The sequence below is a fragment of the Saimiri boliviensis genome, chromosome 11 (assembly GCF_048565385.1).
Source record: "Saimiri boliviensis isolate mSaiBol1 chromosome 11, mSaiBol1.pri, whole genome shotgun sequence".
Taxonomy (NCBI): Eukaryota; Metazoa; Chordata; class Mammalia; order Primates; family Cebidae; genus Saimiri; species Saimiri boliviensis.
The window spans coordinates 98,833,522-98,861,315 of NC_133459.1; the positions used below are offsets into that span (position 1 = coordinate 98,833,522).

Below are 27,794 nucleotides of genomic sequence, written 5' to 3' on the forward strand. Positions count from 1 at the left end.
ATTTGAAGGGTGAATATGAGTTCACCAAGGAGACCAAAGAGCAAAGGCTTAAGCGGGAATCTTTGGAGTCATGGGGTGTGAAAAAAACCTGTGGGTAACGCTGAAATATAAAGTACAGTCAGGGATCTGAGACCCTCTTCTGTTTTTTTTTTTTTTTTTTTTTTTTGAGACGGAGTTTCACTCTTGTTACCCAGGCTGGAGTGCAATGGCACGATCTCGGCTCACCGCAACCTCCGCCTCCTGGGTTCAGGCAATTCTCCTGCCTCAGCCTCCTGAGTAGCTGGGATTACAGGCATGCCCCACCATGCCCAGCTAATTTTTTGTATTTTTAGTAGAGACGGGGTTTCACCATGTTGACCAGGATGGTCTCAATCTCTGGACCTTGTGATCCACCCGCCTCGGCCTCCCAAAGTGCTGGGATTACAGGCTTGAGCCACCGCGCCCGGCCCCCTCTTCTGTTCTTTTACAGCAACTGATACTTCAAACCACTTTGAGCATTTGTCACCACTTCTCAACCAAAATGGCAACCAAATGGGATTTGTTTCAGAAACCCCTGTAAGAACTGTCAGCAGGGGGTGCTTTCCCTTCTAAATTCCCTCATTGCAGGGAAGAGTACAAGACAGGAATAGGGGTAGATTTCCCTCTGGGAGATCACTACACCAGAAAAGCCCCAGGAGTCTGGCGGTTGGTTTTCTCATATGGAACAGTCTGTTTGGCTCTGGCAGCTAAGGGGCTAGCAGTTCTGCTGTGCCAAACTATAGGAGATGAATGACATGAGCCAAAACCACAAAGGGGCCATGAAGACCAATTCGTGACCATATGAGAGCCACCCCCAGGGATTCCAGAATGACTCAGATCACTGAAAGGGTTACAGGTTGTGTAAATCTGGTGGGGTAACGAACAAAGAGCACGGCAACTTCTGCCTCCGGGGTTCAAGCAATTCTCCTGCCCCAGCCTTCCAAGGAGCTGGGATTTCAGGCATGTGCCACCACGCCTGGCTAATTTTGTATTTTTAGGAGAGACGGGGTTGCTCCATGTTGGTCAGGCTGGTCTCAAACTCCTGACCTTGGGTGATCCATCTGCCTCAGCCTCCCAAAGTGCTGTGGGATTATAGGCATGAGCCACCACACCTGGCTGTACAATGTTTTTAATCAGTAAATTATATTAGGACATGATTAAACAGAAATGGAATCAAAATATAATTTCAAAGAAAAACAGGAAAAATGTAAAGTTTCTAACTTAAAGAATGTAGTCATGAGAAGCAGGAGGATGGCCTGAGCCCAGAGGTTCGAGACTGCAGTGAGCTGTGATGCGTCACTGCTCTCTAGTCAGAACAACGGTGAAAGACCTTGTCTCAAAAAAACAAAATAAAGATAAAAATTAAAAACAAGAGTGTAGTCATGACTTTTATAGGTTCATGATGGTAATATCAAATTACTATATTTATATTCCTGTAGATTCCTTTAAAAGGGTGCTTTTGGCCAGGCTCTGTGGCTCATGCCTGTAATCCCAGTACGTTGGGAGGCTGAGGCAGGTGGATTGCCTGAGGTTGGGAATTCGAGACCAGCCTGGCCAGCATGGTGAAACCTCATCTCTACTAAAAATACAAAAATTAGCCGGGCATGGTGGCAGGCAGCTGTAATCTCAGCTACTTGGGAAGCTGAGGCAGGAGAATCACTTGATCCCAGGAGGTAGAGGTTGCAGTGAGCCAAGATCATGCCGTTTTCCAGCCTGAGCAACAGATCGAGACTCCATCTCAAAAAAAAAAAAAAGATGTTTTCATAGTTTTATTATATTAATCACAAAAAGCCAGTAATTCTATCTTACAGATCTTTAAACTTACAATAAAAAATGTTAGTTGCTGACTTTAAAATGTACAAGGGGGTACATAGTTTTTCAAAACCCTTGCAAAATATAAGCAAAAACGTTTGATGACCATGGTTTTAGGCCAACATCATTTCTGGAAGGGGCAACCAAGATATAGCCTAAACTTGCCTTTTCTATTCAGCACCATTCCATGATTCCCCCAGGGCAGGGTGAGAATGGTCTTCAGCTTCCTTTAAAGTCCCTTCCGCCCCATTCCCAGTAACTAACATAGGTTACTCACCTTGGTGTCACAGCCTGACTCAGTCATGTACACAGATACTTGGGCAATCTTGGGCAAGGCACTGAACCTCCCTGTGTCTCCGTTTTTCTTTCTCTCTCTTTCTCTTTCTTTTTTCTTTTTTTTTTTTTTTTTTTTTTTTTTGAGACGGAGTTTCGCTCTTGTTACCCAGGCTGGAGTGCAATGGCGCGATCTCGGCTCACCGCAACCTCCGCCTCCTGGGTTCAGGCAATTCTCCTGCCTCAGCCTCCTGAGTAGCTGGGATTACAGGCACACGCCACCATGCCCAGCTAGTTTTTTGTATTTTTAGTAGAGACGGGGTTTCACCATGTTGACCGGGATGGTCTCGATCTCTCGACCTCGTGATCCACCCGCCTCGGCCTCCCAAAGTGCTGGGATTACAGGCTTGAGCCACCGCGCCCGGCCTCTCTTTCTCTTTCTTTCCTTTCTTTCTTTGTTCTTTCTTTCTCAAGGTACTGAACCTCTCTGTGTCTCAGTTTTCTCTCCTTCCCTCCCTCCTTCCTTCCCTCTTCCCTCCCTCCTTCCCTCTCTCTCTTCCTCTCTCTTTCTTTTTTTTTGTGACAGAGTCTTGCTCTGTCGCCCAGGCTGGAGTACAGTGGCACAATCTCAGCTCACTGCAACCTCCACTTCCCAGGTTCAAGTGATTCTCCTGCCTCAGCCTCCTGAGTAACTGGAATTACAGGTGTGTGCCATCACGCCTAGCTAATTTTTGTATTTTTAGTAGAGATGGGGTTTCTCCATGTTGGTCAGGCTGGTCTCCAACTCCCAACCTCTGGTGATTTGCCCACCTTGGCCTTCCAAAGTGCTGGGATTACAGGCATGAGCCAACATGCCTGACCCCCAAACTTTTTTTATTTTTTTTTTTGAGATGGAGTCTTGCTCTGTCACCAAGGCTGAGTGGTATGATCTCAGCTCACTGCAACCTCCACCTTCCGGGTTCAAGCAGTTCTTCTGCCTCACCATCCTCCCAAGAAGCTGGGATTACAGGTGGGTACCACCATGCCCAGCTACTTTTTGTAATTTTTAGTAGAGATGGGGGTTTTTGCCATGTTGGCCAGGCTAGTCTGGAAGGCCTCAGGTGATTCACCCATTTCGGTATTCCAAAATGCTGGGATTACAGGCATCAACCACCACGCCCAGCCCCTAATTCTGAGGCTTTTTAAATCAGTGCAAAATGGTAGCTCTCAAGACTTTTAGGCCGGGCGCGGTGGCTCAAGCCTGTAATCCCAGCACTTTGGGAGGCCGAGGCGGGTGGATCACGAGGTCGAGAGATCGAGACCATCCTGGTCAACATGGTGAAACCCCGTCTCTACTAAAAATACAAAAAATTAGCTGGGCATGGTGGCGTGTGCCTGTAATCCCAGCTACTCAGGAGGCTGAGGCAGGAGAATTGCCTGAACCCAGGAGGCGGAGGTTGTGGTGAGCCGAGATCGTGCCATTGCACTCCAGCCTGGGTTAACAAGAGCGAAACTCCGTCTCAAAAAAAAAAAAAAAAAAAAAAAAGACTTTTAGTAAGTAACCTTTATTCAATGCCTAGTAATGCTGGAAGTGCATTTTTAGTTGTTTTGTTTGTTTTTTGAGACAGAGTCTCACTCAGTTGCCCAGGCTGGAGTGCAGTGGCACAATCTCAGCTAACTGCAGCCACCACCTCCCAGGTTCCAGAGATTCTCTGTCAGTCTCCTGAGTAGCTGGAAGTACAGGCACCTGCCATCGTGCCCAGCTAATTCTTGTATTTTTAGTAGAGATGGTGTTTCACCATGTTGGCCAGGCTGGTCTTGAACTCCTGACTTCAGGTGATCCATCTGCCTCAGCCTCCCAAAGTGCTGGGATTACAGGCGTGAGCCACCGCGCCTGGCGGAAGTGTTTTTTTTTTTTTTTTTAACATTTTCTAGCTCATAGCTATTAATATTTCCTAGATTGTCATATATGAGATAAGATATGTTTAAAAAAATCCTGGTATTAATAGGCAAATGCTTGACTACCAGGTAGTCAAGCATTCTAACAGAAAAGGTCAGAACAGGGATTTCTTTTTTTTTTTTTTTTTTGAGGCGGAGTTTCCCTCTTGTTACCCAGGCTGGAGTGCAATGGCGCGATCTCGGCTCACCGCAACCTCTGCCTCCTGGGTTCAGGCAATTCTCCTGCCTCAGCCTCCTGAGTAGCTGGGATTACAGGCACACGCCACCATGCCCAGCTAATTTTTTGTATTTTTAGTAGAGACGGGGTTTCACTATGTTGACTAGGATGGTCTCGATCTCTTGACCTCGTGATCCACCCGCCTCGGCCTCCCAAAGTGCTGGGATTACAGGCTTGAGCCACCGCGCCCGGCCAGAACAGGGATTTCTAATGTGAGTCCTTAACCTACCCCCACCCCACCCCCACCAGCCACTATCCTGGAGGCTCAATGGGGTGTTAATGAAGGTGTAAGAGCTGTTTTCTCCATTTCAAAGAAGCCTAATAGAAACCATCAATTTTATTTATGCTACCCAAATTCCTATGCTTTTTTTTTTTTTTTTTTTTTTTGGTCCAGAAACCATTAAGGCAGTGTGGTAGGCCTGGTTGTCTTAAGGGAAAATTAACTAATTAATTAATGATATTTATCTGGCAGGCTAAAATCTTTTGAAGCTTTGAGATCCACTCCTAAGAGCCACTTAGTAGTGAAAAGATTAGGGATCTGCAATGTAATCTCTGGGAACAGTCTTAAACCAAAGAAATAAACCCCTTCAACAACCACTCAGGCAACAGTGCTTTTGTGTTTCAAGAGAAGGGTGTGGATTACAGAACTGAAGATATATTGGCCTTGATATCTAGGTCCCTGATGTAGAATCAGTAGTCTACAGTGGTTAAAATAATGGACTTTTTGGCTGGGCGCGGTGGCTCAAGCCTGTAATCCCAGCACTTTGGGAGGCCGAGGCGGGTGGATCACGAGGTCAAGAGATAGAGACCATCCTGGTCAACATGGTGAAACCTGTCTCTACTAAAAAAAATACAAAAAATTAGCTGGGCATGGTGGTGCATGCCTGTAATCCCAGCTACTCAGGAGGCTGAGGCAGGAGAATTGCCTGAACCCAGGAGGCGGAGGTTGCAGTGAGCCGAGATCGCGCCATTGCATTCCAGCCTGGGTAACAAGAGTGAAACTCCGTCTCAAAAAATAAATAAATAAATAAATAAATAAATAAATAATGGACTTTTTTCTTTTTTTGAGACAGAGTCTCACTTTGTCACCCAGACTGCAGTACAGTGGCTGGATCCTGGCTCACTGCAACCTCCGCTTCCTGAGTTCAAGCGATACTCCTGCCTCAGCCTCCTGAGTAGCTGGGACTACAGGCGCACGCCACCACTCCCGTCTAATTTTTGTATTTTTAGTGGAGATGGGGTTTCGCCATGTTGGCCAGGCTGGTTTCTAACTCCTGACCTCAGGTGATCCGCCCGCCGCCCCCTCCCTATGTGCTAAGATTACAGGCATGAGCCACCGCCCCTGGAGGTATAAATTTTTTTTAAAGGACCGTAACTCAGATCTGTTTTTCACTATGACACAACCACATCTCTTCATCCCCACCTGCCTGCCAATTACTCCCTTTTTTTCACCCTCTGAATTAGCTGGGTGTTTTAGATGTTGTCAAAAATACCTGAAACCAAAGTGGAAGGAAAATGTAGGCTGGGCCCACCCAGAAGTTGAGTGTCAGTTTGTTCCCCCTGAGTGAGGTCCACTAAGAGGCTGGACACAGGGTTGAGGGAATCTGAGCCTCTGTAACAAAGGGAGGAAGAGGGAAAAGAGCTAATAAAGGCCCAGTTCTCAGGAAGCTAACCCTCTAATATTAGGGGAGTCACAAGTCAGGCTTGGAAAAGAAAGAAAACCAGCTAAACACATAATTGGTTAAGTATAAATAGTGACTATGTAAGTGCTAGGTGGGAAGTTCTGCCTTGAGCAGCATTTGATGCAGAGGGTCATTGGGGGTGACTAACTGGTCAAGGAGGACTTTATTTATGTTCTGCTATCACTATACCTCACCGAGGCACCGAGACCTTTTATCCCTCCAGTCTGTCCCCACCACCAGGGCAGCTGCCGTGTGAATTGCCCTAAAGCACTACTTTAATCATTGTCATTTCTCAACAAGAGTATCAGCCACTCCATTATCTGTGACATTAAGTACAGACTTCTTAACCTCTCCAGATGGGAGCCCGACTTGTCACCCGTTGTTCCCTGTCAAGTGTCAGATTGCTGCAGTCCTTGTTCCCTTAGCACATGCTGAACCTTTGCTCTTCTTATTTTTTTTTTTTTTGACTGTCCTAAATTGTTTATTAGGTATGAATTTGACAAACTTTACTTATATTAGCGGTAATGGTGAAGCTGGAGAGTATTGCGCCTTCTCCAAGCTGCCCGGCGAGAACCACCAATAGTGTGGTGGAACTTACGGCCCTTTCCAAGGCCGCGGCTCTTTCGGCCTGCAGATGTCAGCCCACGCATCTCCCTGTGCTTGTGGACTGGTTTGGTGATCCTCTGGGTGTCAGGATTTCTTCTGATAGCTTTATGGAATGGATCAATGAGAATAACCTCAAAAAATTTGTATGTGGAATCTTCACCAACCCAGTAAGAATTCAGGACTCTTAGAGCCCCACAGTGGCATCCAGCTCGCTCCTCTGCAACAGACTGAAGGCTTCGAGCAAACTTCAGCTGGTTAACACCATGATGGGCAGGCTTGCCGTAAGTTTCACCTTTAGGAACTGGGCGTTTTCGGCCACCACGGCGAACACGAATCCTATATATAACGTAACCTTGCTTGGCCCTGTAGCCCAGTCGGCGCGCTTTATCAGGCCGGGTGGGGCGGGGAGCCCCGTGGAGAGCAGAGAGCTGGCGGTGCTGCCAGCAGCGGACCCTCAGAAGAAAGCGCATGACATCAGACTGCTTCTTTCTCCATAGCTCCTGGATGTACTTGTATGCACCCATCTTGGCTTACCTGATGGCTACCGCCAGACGGAAAGGAAAGAGCTCGAACCTTTGCTCTCCTACACCTTTCTTTTTTCTATCTGGAATGTCCTCTTGTCCCTGTCCCCTCCCATCTCAAATACAACTCTCTCCTTTAAAGCTGCCCTTAACACCCTCCTAATTCTCTCAGCATTCTCTATCTAAAATTTGGGATTCTTCTCATTTCCTGGCTGGGATTACAGTTTTTTTTGTTTGTTTGTTTGTTTTGAGACGGAGTTTCGCTCTTGTTACCCAGGCTGGAGTGCAATGGTGTGATCTCGGTTCACCGCAACCTCCGCCTCCTGGGTTCAAGCAATTCTCCTGCCTCAGCCTCCTGAGTAGCTGGGATTACAGGCACGTGCCACCATGCCCAGCTAATTTTTTGTATTTTTAGTAGAGACGGGGTTTCACCATGTTGACCAGGATGGTCTCGATCTCTCGACCTCGTGATCCACCCGCCTCGGCCTCCCAAAGTGCTGGGATTACAGGTGTGAGCCACCATCTCTGGCCTAGGGGTTACAATTCTTTATAAATTTGTCTCTTCCCAATTATCAGATTGTAAAACCCTTAAGGGCAGGTGCAATGTCTTACTGTGGATAGTACCCTCTGCCAGCATTTAGCATGTACTTAAGTAGCTACTGAGGCTGGGCTGGTGGGTCACACCTGTAATCCCAGCACTTTGGGAGCCTGAGGCAGGTGGATCACCTGAAGTCAGGAGTTCAAGAGCAGCCTGGCCAACATGGTGAAACCTCGTCTCTACTAAAAATAGAACAATTAGCAGGGCATGGTGGCAGGCGCCTATAAACCCAGCTACTCAGGAGACTAAGGCAGGAGAATCACTTGAACCTCAGAGGCAGAGGTTGTGGTGAGCCGAGATTGCGCCACTGCACTCCAGCCTGGGGTGGCAGAGTGAGACTCCATCTCAAAATAAATAAATAGATAAAAGTAACTAGTGAATTTAATTAGAGCTCAATTATCCCACCACCATAGCCTTATTTACATTCATCACATTTATTCTCTTTAACAATAGCCCTCCAGGTGAAATAGAACTGCTCATTCCTATTTTACCCACAAGCAGAAAACTGAGGCCTGGGGAATAAAAATAATTGGTGCAGAGGGGCTAGGAAATGGGGTGCTACGGAGACCTACATTGAAACTCGCAGACCAAAGTAAATCCAGTGACGACTTTCCTTGTCAGTCATTCTCCTGCCTGTTGAGTCTTTCATTCCTCGTGAAGGCCACAGTGGCAACTGCAGGTCTGGGCCTAGGCTGACGTAATGCATTTCTCTTTTTTTTTTTTTTTGAGATGGAGTCTTGCTGTGTCACCCAGGCTGGAGTCCAGTGGCAAGATCTTGGCTCACTGAAACATCTGCCTCCCTGATTCAAGCAATCCTCCTGCCTCAGCCTCCCAAGTAGATAGGATTACAGGCATAAGCCACCATGCCCGGCTAATTTTTGTATTTTTGGTGGAGATGGGGTTTCACCATGTTGGCCAGGCCGGTCTCAAACGCCTGACCTCGGGTGACCCACCCGCCTCAGCCTCCTACAGTGCTGGGATTAAAGGCTTGAGCCACTGCTGCTCGGCCGATACATCTCTTTAACTCTCTCAGAGAATTTAAAAAGGTAAAAACAAAGAGAAAAAGGACGTTTAGCACCCCCACCGAAAAATTGACTGCAAAGTAAAATGTAGAGCTTTAAAATTCAATGTTTTTCTTCTCTGAAGATACCCAGGATAGTTTGTCTCTGCTGCTTTTTATCACGTAAATTGCTTTGCTTGAAAAGCAAGTAGGGGGTAAATATAGCAGCAGTATCTCTGATGTAACATTCTCTGACCTGTCCTGGACATGTCATTGACACTGTCCTTTAGAAAGGAAAGAGGAGAGAAAATGTGGCCCTGCTACTGTGTGTAAGAGAAACTCCTATTTCCAGCCATTGTCATAAGCATACAGAATAAAAACAAGGTCGAGGGCAGTGGCCCACACCTGTAACCCCAGCACTCAGGTAGGCAGAGGCAGGAGAACAGCTGGAGCCCAGGAGTTCCAGATTAGGCTGGGCAATACAGCAAGACCTTGTTCTCCACAAAAAATCAAATTAAATTTAAAAAGGAATAAAAATTAAAAAGCAAAAGATGCTAGTAATTTGTCATGTCTCCTGTGTTTCGGTGTCTCTGAGCCGGAGAGAGTCGATCAGCAGTATTTACCAAGGTGGCCAGATGCCCTGAGCTGGAAACCACACTCAGTTCAACTTCCAGTGCTGCCAACAGCATTTTGAAAAGTGTCCTGCCTAAAATAGTTTGTAGGTTACTGAATCCCACTTTCTCCTTACCCTTTTCACAGTTTCTTTTTTCATTTTTTGAGAATGAGTCTCTCTTTGTCGTCCAGGCCGGAGTGCCATGGGGTGATCTCAGATCACTGCAGCCTCCACCTCCCAGGTTCAAGCGATTCTCCTGCCTCAGCCTCCGGAACAGCTGGGACTACAGGCACACACTACTATGCCCGGCTAATTTTTGTATTTTTAGGAGAGACGGGTTTAGGTCATATTGGTCAGTCTAGTCTCGACCTTCTGACCTCAAGTCCACCTTGGCCTCCCAAAGTGCTGGGATTACAGGTGTGGTGGGTGACAGAGATAGACTTCGTCTCAAAAAAAAAAGAAAAAAAAAAAAAATCGGCCGGGCGTGGTGGCTCAAGCCTGTAATCCCAGCACTTTGGGAGGCCGAGGCGGGTGGATCACAAGGTCAAGAGATCGAGACCATCCCGGTCAACATGGTGAAACCCCGTCTCTACTAAAAATACAAAAAATTAGCTGGGCATGGTGGCGCGTGCCTGTAATCCCAGCTACCCAGGAGGCTGAGGCAGGAGAATTGCCTGAACTCAGGAGGCGAAGGTTGCGGTGAGCCGAGATAGCGCCATTGCACTCCAGCCTGGGTAACAAGAGCGAAACTCCGTCTCAAAAAAAAAAAAAAATCAAAGTACTGGGCTAAGGGCATTCTGACCTGTCTTAGAGCACAAAAAGAACAGGAGTAGTTCATTATTACTATTAGCTTATCATCCTGGTCAGTTTTGGCTTCTGTGTAGGCGTGAGTTTTCAATACAGTGTTTCAAAGGCCTCAGCAGCTTCCCTCCTCCTGAGGGAGTGAGCCAGCCTCCAGGTGTCTCTGAAGAACAATACCTACCCATGGCTCCCCAGGTGGCTTTGTGAACCGGGAGGTCTTGTGGAAGGGAAGCCCTCAGTCCTCAGCCTCACCGTGCTGCCTGGGGTGAGCTCCAGGAAAAGCTTGCCTAATTTCTACCTAGAAAAACAGAGCTCTTCTCTGGAATTCAAACACAATTTAGAGAGGTCAGAGAAATTCAGAGCCTGAGGCCCTTTGTCCTCCTGGTGCCAAAACAACCATACATTCTGCTTTCTGCCTCACAGTGTATAAAGCAGTGTGAGAGGCAGGAGATCTGCATAATAGGTAGGTCACCATTCTTATTTTATAAAGCAAAAGCAAACAAAAACAACCCAGAAAGAAGCAGGTGAAGAGAAAGGAGAAGACACCAACATGGTTTAAGCACTCATGTGGCCTAGACCCCAGGAATCTTAGATCCCTCATTCCACTTTCAAAACCTCCCTGGAAGGAAGTATTGTTCCCATTTTATAGAAACGGAAGCTTACAGGCCAGGCAGAGTGTCCAAGTCACACAGCAACAAAGTGGCAGAGCCAGAAGCTGAAGTACATCCTTTGACCTCTATCAAGTAAATTGAGTGCAGATTCTACAGCCCCACATGAGGAAACCCAATCCCAGAGCGGTAACATGCCCTGCAGAAGGTCACGTAGCTAGTAAATAGCAGGCCTGGAATCTGACTGTAAATTCTGATCTGAAGCTTGAAGTGGACAGTCTCTGTTTTAACAAGATGTTTTGTTTGCTGGTGGGAAACAGAGCTTAGGGAAGAAAACGAGATGTCACACATAAATTGATCTGTTTAGATTAGATTAGATAACTTCAGTGGGGGGTGTCACTGGCAGGGCGAGTTTCCTAAACTAAAACTCCACAGTACAAAATCACAAAGCAAATGAACATGTTGGGTATGAAATAAATACTGGAGGCTATGCTGAGCAAAGAATTAAATCTTAAATTTCACTACTCAGCCTTAATTCTTTAAAATAACAACTTACTTTATCAACAAATGACACATGTTCTTAATACAAAATTTAAAAATACAACAGATAAGATGTGAAAAGTCCCTCTCCTTCCCTCCTTAATCCTTTACCCAGCCTGACCACTATAGAGTACCCAGAAACCTTGATTTGACCTAAATAAGGAGGATTCTAGGTATTAAAAGAGGCTACTCTTTACATGGTGTGACCTGAGAAGTGTAGAAAGATCCAATGCTTTGTAAAAATACATCTCCACCGGCTTGCTTCTACCTTCCCTTTCTACCTAGCAAGAAATTCCGCCGGGCGCGGTGGCTCAAGCCTGTAATCCCAGCACTTTGGGAGGCCGAGGCGGGTGGATCATGAGGTCAAGAGATCGAGACCATCCTGGTCAACATGGTGAAACCCCGTCTCTACTAAAAATACAAAAAATTAGCTGGGCATGGTGGCGCGTGCCTGTAATCCCAGCTACTCAGGAGGCTGAGGCAGGAGAATTGCCTGAACCCAGGAGGCGGAGATTGTGGTGAGTCCAGACCACGCCATTGCACTCCAGCCTGGGTAACAAGAGCAAAACTCCGCTTCAAAAAAAAAAGACTGAGTCTGTCTCACTCTGTCACCTAGTCTAGAGTGCAATGGTGTGGTCTTGGCTCACTGCAACCTCCGCCTCCGAGCTTCAAGCGACTCTCCTGCCTCAGCCTCCTGAGTAGCTGGGACTACAGGCCCCCGCCACCACACCTGGCTAATTTTTCATATTTTTAGTAGAGACAGGGTTTCACTGTGTTAGCCAGGATGATCTTGGTCTCCTAACCTCGTGATCTGTCTGCCTCGGCCTCTCTAAGCACTGGGATTACAGGCTTGAGCCACTGTGCCCGGTCGCCACAAATTTATTTTTAATTTATTTATTATATATTTTTTTGAGACGGAGTTTCGCTCTTGTTACCCAGGCTGGAGTGCAATGGCGCGATCTCGGCTCACCGCAACCTCCGCCTCCTGGGTTCAGGCAATTTCTCCTGCCTCAGCCTCCTGAGTAGCTGGGATTACAGGCACACACCACCATGCCCAGCTAATTTTTTGTATTTTTAGTAGAGACGGGGTTTCACCATGTTGACCAGGATGGTCTCGATCTCTTGACCTCGTGATCCACCCGCCTCGGCCTCCCAAAGTGCTGGGATTACAGGCGTGAGCCACCGCGCCCGGCCACAAATTTATTTTTTATATAGTTTGGAGTTATGCTGCTCAGGCCCATCTTAAGAGTCTCTTGTGTTCTAGGTATTGTTATCTTTGGATATAATTTGTATCATACATACAATTAAAATATAATCATATTCTAAATCAAAGGTCATATTTTGCTATAAAATTGTGATGGCATTTTGTATAATTTTCTTTTTAAATTATTTGGGCCAGGCGGAGTGGTGCTCACCTGCAATCCCAGCTGAGGTAAGAGGATTGCTTGAGCCCAGGAGTTTGAGCCAGCCTGAGCGACATAGCAAGACTTCACTGCAAAAAAGAAAGACAAAGGAAAAAATAAAACTGTGAACAGGTAATGTTTATTTATTTATTTTTGAGATGGAGTCTTGCTCTGTTGCCAAGAACTGGAGTGCAGTGGTGTGATCTTGGCTTACTGCAACCTCGGCTTCCTGGGTTCAAGTGATTCTCCTGCCTCAGCCTCCGGAGTAGCTGGGACTACAGGTGCCCACCACATGCCCGCCTAGTTTTTTTTTTTTGTTTTCTTTTGGTGCTTCAGCTGTTGTTTATTGACATACAGGCAGGCTCTATAGCAACAGGCCCTGAGGTGCTGCAGTAGTGGGGGAAAATGGAAGGGGGAGTGTTTGCTGCAGGACAGCTGAGTGGAGGGCGGGGACAGGTGGGAACTGGGGAGGCAGGGGGTTGGGGAGGCAAGTAAGGGCCAGGGCCGGAGTCGGCTTAAATGGAACAACTGCCCTGTGCGCTAAGGCCCCTAACTCTCGCCGGCTGTTTCCTGCCCCCAGACCAGCGTTGGGAGTCCTCTGGGCATCCATTTTCTGAAGGAACTGAACAGAGTACACACAGGAAAGGAAGCTGTCACCCTCTTGCCATCTGGCTCCTGGGGACTCCAGTCCGGCATTCCTCCTTCTTCCCTTGATTGGGTGGGGCCACATGATGGGCAGCCAGGCTCTGGGCGGTCCCACCAGAGCAGTCTGTAAACACAGCCATGTTTCAGCCAGGCGCTTATCTTCTTCTCTGGTGTCCCAGCCCACTAGTGCCACATTACAGCCCACAGTGAGCTCTACAAGCATTGCTGGCCTAATGAATGGGTTGGGGGAAGAGGGTGGGATAGGGACTGGAGGAGGGGCTCTGGGGTCCATCACGGCACAGGAACAGCACGCATGGTGTTGGTGAAGCCAGAGCCAGCGCACCACCCGGTCAGCACAATGACCACATCTCCCTTCTTGAAGAAGCCTCGGGCCTTGGCAACCTTCATGGCCAAGTTCACCCGGAGGTCCACGTCCTCCGCCCAGGCCTCCTGGACCGGGTCCTTACACAGCCCAGGGAAGATGCCGCGGTACAGGTGGGCCTGACGGGTTGTCTGGGGATTCCATGTCACAGCAATGATGGGGGCATGTGGGTGGTACTGGCCAGCTGGTGAGCATACCTACCAGACTTGGTGAGGACGATTATGGCCCCACTGCAGCACTTGAAGGAGGCCTCCATGGCACCCACGGCGGTGGCTTCTGTGGGGTCACTGGCAATGGGCGCCAGAGGGCGGAGTTCCTCAAATAATTGCAAGTGGTAGCCGGGCGCGGTGGCTCAAGCCTGTAATCCCAGCACTTTGGGAGGCCGAGGCAGGCGGATCACGAGGTCAAGAGATCGAGACCATCCTGGTCAACATGGTGAAACCCCGTCTAAAATACTAAAAATACAAAACATTAGCTGGGCATGGTGGCGTGTGCCTGTAATCCCAGCTACTCAGGAGGTTGAGGCAGGAGAATTGCCTGAACCCAGGAGGCGGAGGTTGCGGTGAGCCGAGATGGCGCCATTGCTCTCCAGCCTGGGTAACAAGAGCGAAACTCCGTCTTAAAAAAAATAATAATAATAATTGCAAGTGGTAGATGGCGGCCTCTGCCTCACAGGTAATCAGGTGCTGCATGCGCATGGCCTCCAGAGGATAGTCCCCTTTGGCTGTCTCTCCAGACAGCATGATAAAGTCAACTCCATCCAGGACTGCGCTGGCCACATCACTGCCCTCAGCCCGGTTGGGGAGGGGCTTCTTGATCATGCTCTCCAGCATCTGAGTGGCACAGATGACAGGCTTCCCAGCTCGGGTGCACAGCCCAATCATCATCTTCTGAGCAAGGAAGACCTTCTCTGCAGGAATTTCAATGCCTAGATCACCACGAGCCACCATGATCCCATCATTGGCCTCCAGGATTTCATCAAACCTCCAAACCCCCTCATGAGTCTCGATTTTGCTTATTATCTTGCTGTTCTTCCCCTTCTCTCCCAGGACCTTCCTCACTTCACGGACATCAGCTGCCTTGCAGAGGAATGACGCAAACACCATATTGGCATCCTGCTCAACCCCAAACTTCAGGCCCTGGATGTCCTTCTCTGACACAGCAGGCAAATCCACAGCAGCCCCGGGAAGGTTCATGCCCTTCTTGCTGCCCAAGGAGCCACCATTTTCCACCTCTGTCACCAGGAAGTCAGCACCTTTCTGCTTCACCTGGAGAGAAATAAGCCCATTATCCACGTAGATCTTGCTGCCCACTTCCACCACCTTGCAGATGTTCTTGTAGTCCAGCCATAGGATGTTCTCATCACACTTTTCCATGTAGGTGTTATCCAGTGTGATTTTGAGAGTGGCTCCCTTCTTCAGCTCTACCTCTTCGGTGCTGCCGCCCTTGATGAGGCCAGTTTGGATCTCGGGTCCTTTAGTGTCCAGAGCCACAGCAACGGGCCGGTAGAGAATGGGGTCAGAAGCAAAGCTTTCTGTGGCTGCGCACACATTCTTGATGGTCTCCATGTGGTACTCATGAGTTCCATGAGAGAAGTTCAGATGAGCCACATTCATTCCAGACTTAATCATCTCTCCTTCAATGTCTCCACCGATTGGGAAGTGAGACCAATGATACAGATGATGCCAGTGTTCCAGGCTGTGACGGGTGGTGAGTCAATGTTCAGGCGGCACATGTGCTCCAGGAATGCGTCAGCCATGGCTGTATGTAGCTGCTGGGTCTGAATGAAGGCAGTCCTGGCTTCACTATGGGGCTTCGACATGGTCCTCGGGTACTGATGGACTGAGGCTACGCTGCAAACGTGAGGAGGTCTGTAGCCCCGGGATGCGCAGCTGCTGTGCCAATTTTTTTTTTAAGTCAATAATTTTTTTTTTTTTTTTTTTTAATTTTAAAAGATGGGGTTTCACCATGATGACCAGGCTGGTCTTAAACTCCTGACTTCAGGCGACCCACCCACCTAGGCCTCCCAAAGTGTTAGGATTACAGGTGTGAGCCACCACACCCGGCTTTTTTTTTTTTTTAAGTCAATAAATTTTTATTCAAGGAATTCCACGTCGTGATTTCTTCCACTGTCCATCAAAGTCACTTTAGAGTCTCTAAAGAGTTGGAGTGTCAGACTTGCAGAAAGGTTAAAAAAAAAAAAGTAAAAAAAATAAGACTTGGAGTAAAAAGATTTATCTTCAGGTTAGCCCTTTTTTTTTTTTTTTTTTTTTTTTTTTTTTTTTTTTTGAGACGGAGTTTCGCTCTTGTTACCCAGGCTGGAGTGCAATGGCGCGATCTCGGCTCACCGCAACCTCCGCCTCCTGGGTTCAGGCAATTCTCCTGCCTCAGCCTCCCGAGTAGGTGGAATTACAGGCACGCGCCACCATGCCCAGCTAATTTTTTGCACCTTTAGTAGAGACGGGGTTTCACCATGTTGACCAGGATGGTCTCGATCTCTTGACCTCATGATCCACCCGCCTTGGCCTCCCAAAGTGCTGGGATTACAGGCGTGAGCCACCGCGCCCGGCCAGGTTAGCCCTTTTTAATGAAACTGATGCTTATTTTAATCTACTTGTCCTGTCAGCCCTACATAACAATAATATAAAAGTAAGACCGGGTGCAGTGGCTCACGCCTATAATCCCAGCACTTTGGGAGGCTGAAGCGGGTGGATCATGAGGTCAAGAGATCGAGACCATCCTGGTCAACATGGTGAAACCCCGTCTCTACTAAATACAAAAATTAGCTGGGCATGGTGGCGCGTGCCTGTAATCCCAGCTACTCGGGAGGCTGAGGCAGGAGAATTGACTGAACCCAGGAGGCGGAGGTTGCGGTGAGCAGAGATCATGCCATTTTACTCCAGCCTGAGTAACAAGAGTGAAACTCTGTCTCAAAAAAGAAAAAGAAAAATAATATAAAAGTAAATTTTACATTTCCAGAGATGATTGTACAGTGAGTGAACATGAATGAGTCCTAGAACCAGCCTGAGTTAACTGCTACACACAAACTGCAACCCACAAGGGTTATAATGCACGAGGGTTGCAAGACAAAGGCAAAGCACATTTACACAATTCAAGAGATCTCGGCTACAATGCCCAAAAGACAATTTTAAAATCTCGTTGATTACTGATGAAACAGCTATTAGAAAAAAAAAGAAAATTCACATGTGGCTCACATTATATTTGTATTGCATTTCTATTACAGTTAATCAAATATTCCCAATAGGCTGATCGCTAGCATAGTAGCAGATAGAAAAACTACTGGGAAATTTTTTTATGGTCGTGTCCACAGCAAACGAGAAAAAACATTCTAAAAGCCTTGGTAATGCCCAGCTAATTTTGTATTTTTAGTAGAGACGGGGTTTCTCCATGTTGGTCAGGCTGGTCTCGAACTCCTGACTTCAGGTGATCAGCACGCCTCAGCCCACCAAAGTGCTGGGATTCCAGGCATAAGCCACCGTGCTTGGCGTAATGTTTAATTTATATTTGGTTATTCCCCAAAATTATTCCATCTTGGGAATTTGTATAGAATGAAATAAAAATCTGACTTTCAGGGCCGGGCGCAGTGGCTCAAGCCTGTAATCCCAGCACTTTGGGAGGCCGAGGCGGGTGGATCACAAGGTCAAGAGATCGAGACCATCCTGGTCAACATGGTGAAACCCCGTCTCTACTAAAAATACAAAAAAATTAGCTGGGCATGGTGGCGCGTGCCTGTAATCCCAGCTACTCAGGAGGCTGAGGCAGGAGAATTGCCTGAACCCAGGAGGCGGAGGTTGCAGTGAGCCGAGATCGCGCCATTGCACTCCAGCCTGGGTAACAAGAGCGAAACTCCGTCTCAAAAAAAAAAAAAAAATCTGACTTTCAAATTCTTTTCAAATATAATAAACTTCTTCTGGATATTAATTATTTTATTTATTTGTATTTTTTAAAACCAGAACATTTATTGCATGACTAATCGTTGAAATTCTTAAGATGAACTGGGAGCTGCAGCAGCTGCCCTCTTGGATTTAGGTGTCGTTCCTTCACAGAATCCATGCCTGAATCTGCGATATACAATTTTTAGGTGCTTCATTCGACCAGTCCTGGTGGTGTTTCGTCTTTTAGCCTTGGCACTCCAGTTATACTTTCTCTTGTGCTTGCAGGTAGCCACATTTGCCACAGGTCGACTTTTGAAGGTGGTAGGCCTTAGAGCTACAGCGGCGGCTCAACGTGTGTGTCTTACTGCGATGCTTTCCAAACGATGACGTTGCCTTCGTCATCTCGCTTCTGTGGCCAAGACCAGAGAGCTGGATATGAATTTCATAACAAATAAACTCATGCTCCATGTGTAGACATATAATTAAGAGCTCTATTTATTTCAGAAAATCAATTGTGCACAAACATAACTTTTGTTTTAATGTTAGTATTAATTTTTTTTTTAACTTCAAAGGGATCCCAGAAGTGTTTAAAAAGTTAAACACAGTATATTCACATAGTAAACAAATCAATCAATCAATCCAGGAAAGTATAAATAGAAAAGTAAGTTCTTTTTTCTTTTCTTTTTTTTTTTTTTTTTTTTTTGAGACGGAGTTTCGCTCTTGTTACCCAGGCTGGAGAGCAATGGCGCCATCTCAGCTCACCGCAACCTCCGCCTCCTGGGTTCAGGCAATTCTCCTGCCTCAGCCTCCTGAGTAGCTGGGATTACAGGCACGCGCCACCATGCCCAGCTAACTTTTTGTATTTTTCAGTAGAGACGGGGTTTCACCTTGTTGACCAGGATGGTCTCGATCTCTTGACCTCGTGATCCACCCGCCTCAGCCTCCCAAAGTGCTGGGATTACAGGCGTGAGCCACCGCGCCCGGCTGTAAATTCTTTCTTCTATCAGCCAATCCCTTACTCCAGAGTTTAGAAGCAACCACCATTGACAGTGTCTTGTTCATCCGTCCAGAAGATCTACATTCATACTCTATCATGATACAATACCAATTGTATAAAAATACAAAGATACCATTTGTACAAAAACACAAATTTGTATAAAATTATATTTTTATCCAAGAAGTATTGTATTATGCGTATTGTTATAAATCTATCACATTGTTTTCAGATATTGCATAACATTCCACAGGATGAACTATAAAGTACTGAGCTAGTGTCCTATAAACATAACTTTTTGGCCAGGTGTGGTGGCCCATGCCTGTGATCCCAGCACTTTTGGAGCCTGAGGCGGGTGGGCCACCTGAGGTTGGGAGTTTGAGACCAACCTGACCAACACGGAGAAATGCTGTCTCTACTAAAAATACAAAATTATTCAGGCGTGGTGACACATGCCTGTAATCCCAGCTACTCTGGAGGCTGAGGCAGGAAAATCACTTGAACCTGGGAGGCGGGGCTTGCAGTGAGCCAAGATCGTGCCATTGCACTCCAGCCTGGGCAACAAAAGCAAAACTCCGAAACTCCATCTCAAAAAAAAGGAAGGAAGGAAGGAGGGAAGGAGCGAGGGAGGGGAGAGAGGAAGGAAGGAAAGAAACCGAGGGATTTCTGTGAGCCCATAATTACAGGAACTAGCTTCACTGGGAGAGGAGGCAGTGCTAAGAAGTCCTGTGAGGACACAGTGTTTAAACTGCTACCTGAGGGATGAATAGAATTTAGATGAGCAATGTGTGTGGAGTGCCACAGAGAAAATCTGAAAACACCATGTGAAAGAGTCATGTGGCAGGAATAAACTTGCCACGCTGGAGGAACAGTGAAAAAGCTGAGGTGGCTGGAACAGGAAACAGGAGGGAGAGAGCAGGTAAGCAGGGGCCACATCATACAGGCAGTAACTAATGCTCTTTTCTTTTTTGAAATGATTACTGGACAGTAGATGAAAGAAATGAAAACACACTGTTGGGGAGAATACATCAAACATCATTTCTTTTTTTACCCTTTTTAGGTTCTTAGTTGAGACACTTGAAAACAACAGTCAGATTAACAAAAGAAAAACAAGTTTATTAACATGCTGTACCCAAATGGGAGAGGTCTCAGTTCAAAAGTATTTCTCTCTCCAGGCAGTGGCTTAGGGACCTTGTTTAAATATTATTTTAAACAAAGAGCCATGAATTTTTTTTTTTTTTTTTTTTTTGAGACAGAGTCTTGTTCTGTCACCCAGGCTTGAGTGCAGTGGCATGCTCTCGGCTCATGCAACTTCCACCACCTGGGTTCAGGAGATTCTCATGCCTCAGCCTCCCGAGTAGTTGGGATTATAGGCTTGTGTCACCATGCCCAGCTAATTTTTGTATTTTTAGTAGAGATAGGGTGATGCCATGTTGGCCAGGCTGGTTTCGAACTCCTGGCCTCAAGCAATCCACCTGCCTCGGCCTCCCAAAGTGCTGGGATTACAGGCGTGAGCCACTGCACTCAGCCAGAGCCACGAATCTTACATAGTGATGAAACAAAGAAGAGTATGTTAGGCTTCCAAAAGGCAGGAAAATGTGGGAAGGTAAATTAATGGGAAGAGTAAAGTCTGCTCCTGGATCCTCTAGCACCGCTATCTCTGAGCTGTTTCTGAGTTGATGAAGACAGAGTTAGGAAGGGCAGTGTGCCCATGTGTTTTAACTTTTTAATTTTAACTAAAATCCCTAGTATTTTAGAGAGAAATATTTTGGTTTCCTTCAACACACTAAATTTGTTTTCTGCAAGGTAATTGATCAAAATGCTTGAGATGAACAAGTTGTCATTTCTTTCTTTTTCTTTTTTTTTGAGATGGAGTCTTGCTCTGTTACCAGGCTGAGTGCAGTGGTGCGATCTCAGCTCACTGCAACCTCAAGTGATTCTCCCGCCTCAGCCTCCTGAGTAGCTGGGAATACAGGCTCGAGCCACCATGCCCGGCTAATTTTTGTATTTTTAGTAGATATGGCGTTTTACCATGTTGGCCAGACTGGTCTTGAGCTCGTGACCTTGCGATCCACCCACTTTGGCTTCCCAAAGTGCTGGGATTACAGGCATGAGCCACTGCGCCCAGCAAACCAGTTATCACTTCTACAACCAAATTATATCCCAAATCCATCCACTTTCCCCTTTCTCCTCCCTAGATCAAATCACCACCATCTCTCCCCTGGGCCACTGCTACTGGTCTTGTTTTCACTTTTACTTCCCACAGTCCATCCTCTATACAGTAGCTAGAGTGATCTAAAACCTAAATCGGACCACTTGAATTCTTTGCTCAAAAATCCTTCAATGGCTTCCCATTTGTCACAGGTTGAGTTTTCACAGATGCAGAGATTGAATTTTGGATTCAAGATGTTATTAAGGTGTAACATCTGTGAAAGAAGAAACAGAAATCTGAATTAGATGGAGGAAGAAATAAGTGATGCAGATCCAAAATAGCTTTGGCCCACCCAGCAGGGAGCTCTGAAACAAGAACTGTCCATTAGAATTGTTCGATTAAAATGACTGGGGCTTTATAACCCTGCTCCCTTAGTCTCTAGATGTGGTCTGCTCCAAGAAGGGTATGTCCTTAAGCAGCGAGGCTCTCTGCGTCTGAGGCAGATCCTGAAAGAGCTGTTTGCTGACTACATGCTTCACATCTGGGCATCAAGTCCTGCCTTAAAGGAAGATGTGGTTGGTACATCTCTTGTCCATCTGGCCACTGCATTTAGAATAAAAGGCCTTGCCAGGCACGTTGCATGAATCTGTAGTCTCAGCTACTGTGAAGCTGAGGGTGAGGACTGTTTGAGCCCCAGATTCCAGGCTGCAGTGTGCTATCACTGCTCCTGTGAATAGCCACTGTACCTTACCCCAGGCGACACAGGGAGGCCCCATCTCTAAAAAAAATAAGTAAGTAAATAAAAGATTTTTTTTTTTTTGAGACGGAGTTTCGCTCTTGTTACTCAGGCTGGAGTGCAATGGCGCGGTCTCAGCTCACTGCAACCTCCGCCTCCTGGCTTCAGGCAATTCTCCTGCCTCAGCCTCCTGAGTAGCTGGGATTACAGGCACGTGCCACCACGCCCAGCTAATTTTTTGTATTTTTAGTAGAGACGGGGTTTCACCATGTTGACCAGGATGGTCTCGATCTCTTGACCTTGTGATCCACCCGCCTCAGCCTCCCAAAGTGCTGGGATTACAGGCGTGAGCCATGGCGCCCGGCCAAATAAAAGAATTTTAAGACCTTACAGAATCTAGTTTCTGTCTACCTTTCCTCTACTTACCTTCGTTCACATTTTGCTCTAGGTACACTGCTCTCCTTGTTTCTTGCCGCCCATCCCCTCCTCTAGGCCTTTGTGCTTGCTGTTCCCCTTCCCTGGAATGGCATACTCCCAGTCGTCACATGGTTAGTGCCTTCTGAAGTTATGTGCCTTCCTCCTCATTTAGTGTTGCTCCATTTCACTTTCGTCATAAAATGATCTGAATTTTTATTGATATCTATCTCATCAAGTAGAATGTAACTTTCATGACAGTCTGGGTATTGTCTATTTTTTTTAACTGTTCTAACCCCACTCAGTACCTAGAACACAGTAGACCACAAATATTTATATTGTTTTGTTTTAAAGATGAGATCTTGCTCTGTGCCCAGGCTGGAATGCAGAGGTGTGATCATAGCTCACTGCAGCCTTAAATTCCTGGGCTCAAGTGATCTCCTGCCACAGTGTCCCAAGTAGTTAAGACTACAGGCATTTACTACAACACCTGGCTAATTTTTGGGGGGATGGGGAGATGAAGTGTTTTTTTTGAGACAGAGTTCCACTCTTGTTACCCAGGCTGGAGTGCAATGGTGCAATCTCGGCTCACTGCAACCTCCGCCTCCTGGGTTCAGGCAATTCTCCTGCCTCAGCCTCCTGAGTAGCTGGGATTACAGGCACGCGCCACCATGCCCAGCTAATTTTTTTTTTTTTTTTGTATTTTTAGTAGAGACGGGGTTTCACCATGTTGACCAGGATGGTCTCGATCTCCTGACCTCGTGATCCACCCGCCTCAGCCTCCCAAAGTGCTGGGATTACAGGCTTGAGCCATCGCGCCCGGCTTGAGATGAAGTTTTGTTCTAGTTGCCTAGGCTGGAGTGCAATGGTGCCATCTCGGCTCACCTCCTGGGTTCAAGTGATTTTCCTGCCTCAGCATCCTGAGTAGCTGGGATTACAGGCATGAGCCATCATGCCCAGCTAATTTTGCATTTTTAGTAGAGAAGGGATTTCTCCATGTTGGTCAAGCTGGTCTCGAACTCTTGACCTCACGTGATCCACCCACTTCAGCCTCCAAAAGTGTTGGGATTATAGGCGTGAGCCACTGAGCCCAGCCTTTTTTTTTAAGTCGGAGTAGGTTGGAGTGCAGTGGCATATGCCTGTAATCCCAGCTACTCAGAAGGCAGAGGCAGGAAAATCACTTGAACCCAGGAAGCAGAGGTTGCAGTGAGCCAAGATTGCACCACTGCACTCCAGCCTGGGTGGTAGACTGAGACTTCGTCTTAAAAATAAAATAAAATAAAAAAATAAATAAAATACATATACCCTTTGACCCAGCAGTTGCAGACCTGGGAATCTATCCTCTGAAATAAAACCATTAGTTTCAATAAAACTGTTGGAGTAAAAACACTATGGGACATATGTCCAAGGACATTTGTTGCAGCATTTTAAGTGGCAACACACACACACACAAACTGTAAATACTATGGGTGTCCATCAATAGAGTGATGGTTGCAAAAATTATAATACATTCACATTTTGGAACATCGATAAAAAGGAATGAATGTGTACTCTACCAGTTGACTTAGAGGGATTTTACACACAAAAATGTTTTTAGTAAGAGACAAAAAGGTAGTCACTTTTTAAATGACAAAAAAATTTGCATTTAATATGTGTACATTTCTATTTGTCTATATGTGATTATATGAGTATAAAGAAAAATGTTAGCAACAAGGTTGATACATTGGTTATAGGGGTGGAGGGGAGAGTTGATGGGCTAGCAGATGGTGGGGGATGGTAGAGTCAAGGGAGAAAGAAAAAATAAAATAAGAACCAGAGGATTTTTTATAATCTCGATATGAACCAGTAATCTTGTATCACAGTTAAAAAATCAAATGCAGTCTTAGGGGCATTGATATATTATACTGTGACCAAACCAAAGGACGTAATAATCCCAGTGTGCTTTATGCTGTTTACATCAAATCTAGCATATTGTACTAATTTCTGGACAACACACTACAAACAAAACAAATAACGCCCTACTTGTCACTGCCAAAAGAAATAAATTGTTTTTCTTCTAAGAGGAACAGTCCGCCAGGCACGGTGGCTCCAACACTTTAGGAAGCTGAAGTGGGAGGACGGTTTGAGCCCAAGAGTTTGAAAGCAGCTTGGGCAACATAGGGAGACCCAGTCCCTAAAAAAGAAAAAAAATTAGCTGGGCATGGTGGCTCATACCTGTGGTCCCAGCTACTTGGGAAGCTGAAGCGGGAGGACTGCATGAGCCCAGGAGATCTAGGCTGCAGAGAGCAGTGATCACACCACCGCACTCCAGCCTTGGTGACGAAGTAAGACCTTGTCTCAAAAACACCCAAAAAATAACAAAAAAATAAAAAGAGGCAGTGGCTCACTCCAGTAATCCCAGCACTTTGTGAGGCCGAGGCGGGTGAATCACAAGGTCAGGAGATTGAGACCATCCTGGCCAATATGGTGAAACCTTGTCTCTACTAAAATACAAAAAATTAGCCGAGCTTGGTTGTGTGCGACTGTAGTCCCAGCTACTTGGGAGGCTGAGGCAGCAGAATGGCTTGAACACCTGAGGAGGAGGTTGAGTGAGCTGAGACCGCGCCACTGCACTCCGGCCTGGCGACAGGGCAAGACTCAGTTTCAAAAAAAGAAAAAAAAGAGAAATACTTAAAAATCAGGCAAACCTGGGTTCCAATATCATATCAGCCACTTATTTAGCTGTGTGGCCTTGGGCAAATTATCTAATTCCTCCATGCCCCAGTTTCCTCATCTGTACAATGGGAATAATTACAATGCCTAACCCTCAGGGTTATTGCAATGTAATTAGATATACCTGCCAAGAACTGCATCTAGAAGAAACTCAATAAAAATGTTTTCGTTATTATCATTTTTGAGACCAAGTCTCGCTCTGTTGCCCAGGCTGGAGCGCAGCAGCACAATGTCTACTCACTGCCACCTCCACCTCCCGGGTTCAGGTGATTCTCCTGCCTCAGTCTCCTGAGTAGCTGGGACTATAGGCACCCACCATCACACCCAACTAATTTTTGTATTTTCCTTTTCTTTCTTTCTTTTTTTTTTTTGTGGAGACAGAATCTAGCTCTGCTGCCCAGGCTGGAGGGCAGTTGGCACGATCTCTGCTCACTGCAACCTCTGCCTCCTGGGTTCAAGCAATTCTCCTGCCTCTGCCTCCTGAGTAGCTGGGACTACAGGCGTGCATTACCACGCCCAGCTAATTTTTGTGTTTTTAGTAGAGACGGGGTTTCACCATGTTGGTTGGGCTGGCCTCGAACTCCTGACCTGGTGATAAGCTCGCCTAAGCCTCCCAAAGTGCTGGGACTGTAGGTGTGAGCCACCGAGCCCGGCCTAATTTTTGTGTTTTTAGTAGAAATGGGGTTTTGCCTTGTTGGCCAGGCTAGTCTCAAACGCCTGACCTAGTGATCCGCCTGCCTTGGCCTCCCAAAGTGCTGGGATTACAGGTGTGAGCCACCATACCTGGCCAAATGTTTTCATTACTAAAGTAAATATTTATTGTGAAAATTAGAATTTACATATAAACAAGAAAATAAAAGTATAACCATAATCTTACCTTTCAGAGTTAAACATTAACTTTCTGATGTTCATGCATTTATCCAATGCGATCTGAAAAATCATTAAGAGACCTAGTGATAGCTTAATTGGCACAAATTAGCATCTACCCAGTGTGTGAAGGGTTGTCAGATGGCGAGAGGTAGATATATTCTGTGAGGCTCCAAAACCCACAACAAGAAGCAAGGTTAAGGCCGGGCGCGGTGGCTCAAGCCTGTAATCCCAGCACTTTGGGAGGCCGAGGCGGGTAGATCACGAGGTCGAGAGATCGAGACCATCCTGGTCAACAAGGTGAAACCCCGTCTCTACTAAAAATACAAAAAATTAGCTGGGCATGGTGGTGTGTGCCTGTAATCCCAGCTACTCAGGAGGCTGAGACAGGTGAATTGCTTGAACCCAGGAGGCGGAGGTTGCGGTGAGCTGAGATCGCGCCATTGCACTCCAGCCTCGGTAACAAGAGTGAAACTCCGTCTCCAAAAAAAAAAAAAATAAAGAAGCAAGGTTAAGATGAGAGCTGCCCAGCAATGGATTAAGCTGCCCAACACCAAACGGAGCTCCTTGTTATAACAACTGAGTTTGTGGCTTGCAACCATTTGATAAAAAGGTTATGGAAAAGACGTCAAGTTGAATGACCTCTAAAACTCTTCCTAACTCTAACTTTTTTTTTTTTTTTTTTTTTTTTTTTTTTAAGACTCAGTCTCACCCTATCACCTAGGCTGGAATACAGTGGCGCTGGCTCACCATAACCTCTGCCTTCTGGGTTCAAGCCATCCTCCTTCCTCAGCCTCCTGAGTAGCTGGGGATTACAGGTACGCACCACCACTCACGGCTACTTTTTGTATTTTTAGTAGAGATGGGGTTTCACCATATTGGCCAGGCTAGTCTTAAACTCCTGACCTCAAGTGACCCAACTGCCTCAGCCTCGCAAAGTGCTGGGATTACAGGCATGAGTCACGGTGTCCGGCCATAACTCTAATATTTTTCTTTTTCTCCCTATTTTTTTCTCCGACTTCCAGCAACTCCCAACTAACTCTAACATTTTATCATCAAGAAATACTTGCTATATGTATACATATATTAGATTCACAGACAATTTGTGTGATTCTTACTTAGTAAATGCTGGGTGGTAAAGACAATTCCAAATTCACCCCATGAAAGTTAATAGGAAATTCCTAGCAGGTCATAGGTCGGGTAGGCGATCTCTCCTTCATGAAACACTGAGGACGTGCAATTCCACCAATGAAACCCACTCAATCTGGAGAAAGAAATCAAAGGGAGGGGGTGGGCCTGGAAAGAGTACATCTTATTGTCAGGTACAATTTGTTTGATTTTTTTCATACTTGGGGTTTGTTCTTGGGAAGAATTCTTGACCTGGCAAATATTCATAGTAATTACTCAGGGGAAAGGAAAAAGAAGAAACAAACAAACAAAAAATACATTAATGCGGTCGGAAAAAAAAAAAAAAGCTAAGAACATGGTGTTGGTGGGAGAGAAGACTAAAGGTTTGTGGAAGACCCACCCAAGGGCTTTTGATGTTTGACCAATTATTATCTTATTATTCTTCCTGCTATAGATACAGCTGCAATTTATGTAACAGGATGTTTAAAAAGATTAAAGAGAAACTGTAGTAGGCTTCTGAGATAAGAGTCCCTAGAATATGCATTTATGGACGTTTAGAATATAAGTTCCTGTACATTCTTAGAATAAACCATCTATTTGTTTTCTTTTTTTAAAAAAGAAACAAGCACAATTTGTATTTCAATATGGCTGCTTCCTTCCAGCAAGTGATATGGAATAGCAGACAAAGACAGCAGACAAATAACAGGGCAAAGGCAAGTTGGTGATGGTTCAAACCGTGGCCCATGCCAGTTTTTAATTAGCTTTAAGCTTTGAACCTAAAATGTTTTATCTCTACATTATACAAGCGTTTGGAATTTATTTGGATTCAATCTGTTCATCAGAAAATGGATTATTCTATGATACAAGCAGGAGAGCTGTGTGAAATTTGTGACTGCAATCACTCAATGTGAAGAAGACAGTTTTAAAATTTTTTTGCTAGAAGAGTGTCTAAGTGTTCTATAAGGCCAGACATGGTGGCTCATGCTTGTAATCTCAGCACTTTGGGAGGCCTAGGTGGTGGATCACCTGAGGTCAGGAGTTCGAGACCAGCCTGACCAACATGGTGAAACCCCATCTCTGCTAATTATACAAAATTAGCCGGGCATGGTAGCACATGCTTGTAATCCCAGCTAATTGGGAGACTGAAGCAGGAAAACCACTTGAACGCAAGAGGCAGAGGTTGTGGTGAGCCAAGATTGTGCCATTGCACGTCAGCCTGGGCAACAAGAGCTAAACTC

At 46.1% G+C, this 27,794-nt stretch overlaps 2 protein-coding genes, 1 non-coding gene and 1 pseudogene across 4 annotated transcripts in view; all 4 read right to left on the bottom strand.

The window, feature by feature from the left end:
- Positions 1-6,401: 6,401 nt before the first annotated feature.
- LOC101027887 (large ribosomal subunit protein eL15-like) lies at positions 6,402-7,131 on the bottom strand. Its single transcript, XM_039460767.2, has one exon. It carries the CDS (start codon positions 7,068-7,070, stop codon positions 6,456-6,458), a length of 615 nt encoding a protein of 204 aa, XP_039316701.1. The 5' UTR covers positions 7,071-7,131; the 3' UTR covers positions 6,402-6,455.
- A 5,618-nt stretch (positions 7,132-12,749) lies between these two features.
- On the bottom strand, positions 12,750-15,993 carry LOC101045705 (pyruvate kinase PKM-like). The gene is given in 4 exon segments (XM_039460766.2): positions 12,750-13,835; positions 13,838-13,995; positions 14,312-15,291; positions 15,294-15,993. Coding segments are annotated over 4 exon segments (1,593 nt in total). The 5' UTR covers positions 15,480-15,993; the 3' UTR covers positions 12,750-13,566.
- Positions 15,994-16,907: 914 nt separating this feature from the next.
- LOC120360573 (small nucleolar RNA SNORA32) lies at positions 16,908-17,028 on the bottom strand. Its single transcript, XR_005577037.1, has one exon. It is a non-coding gene; the product is annotated as a small nucleolar RNA SNORA32 (small nucleolar RNA).
- A 489-nt stretch (positions 17,029-17,517) lies between these two features.
- Positions 17,518-27,794, bottom strand: part of LOC104652263 (large ribosomal subunit protein eL37 pseudogene) — a 70,382-nt pseudogene continuing 60,105 nt past the window's right edge. The window contains exon 4 of the transcript XR_745595.3: positions 17,518-20,973. The product of XR_745595.3 is annotated as a large ribosomal subunit protein eL37 pseudogene (transcript). The remainder of the gene's footprint in view (positions 20,974-27,794) is intronic.

Bases quoted from the DNA above. Each gene is read 5' to 3' on its own strand.
- LOC101027887 (XM_039460767.2), bottom strand. From the start codon at position 7,070: ATGGGTGCATACAAGTACATCCAGGAGCTATGGAGAAAGAAGCAGTCT.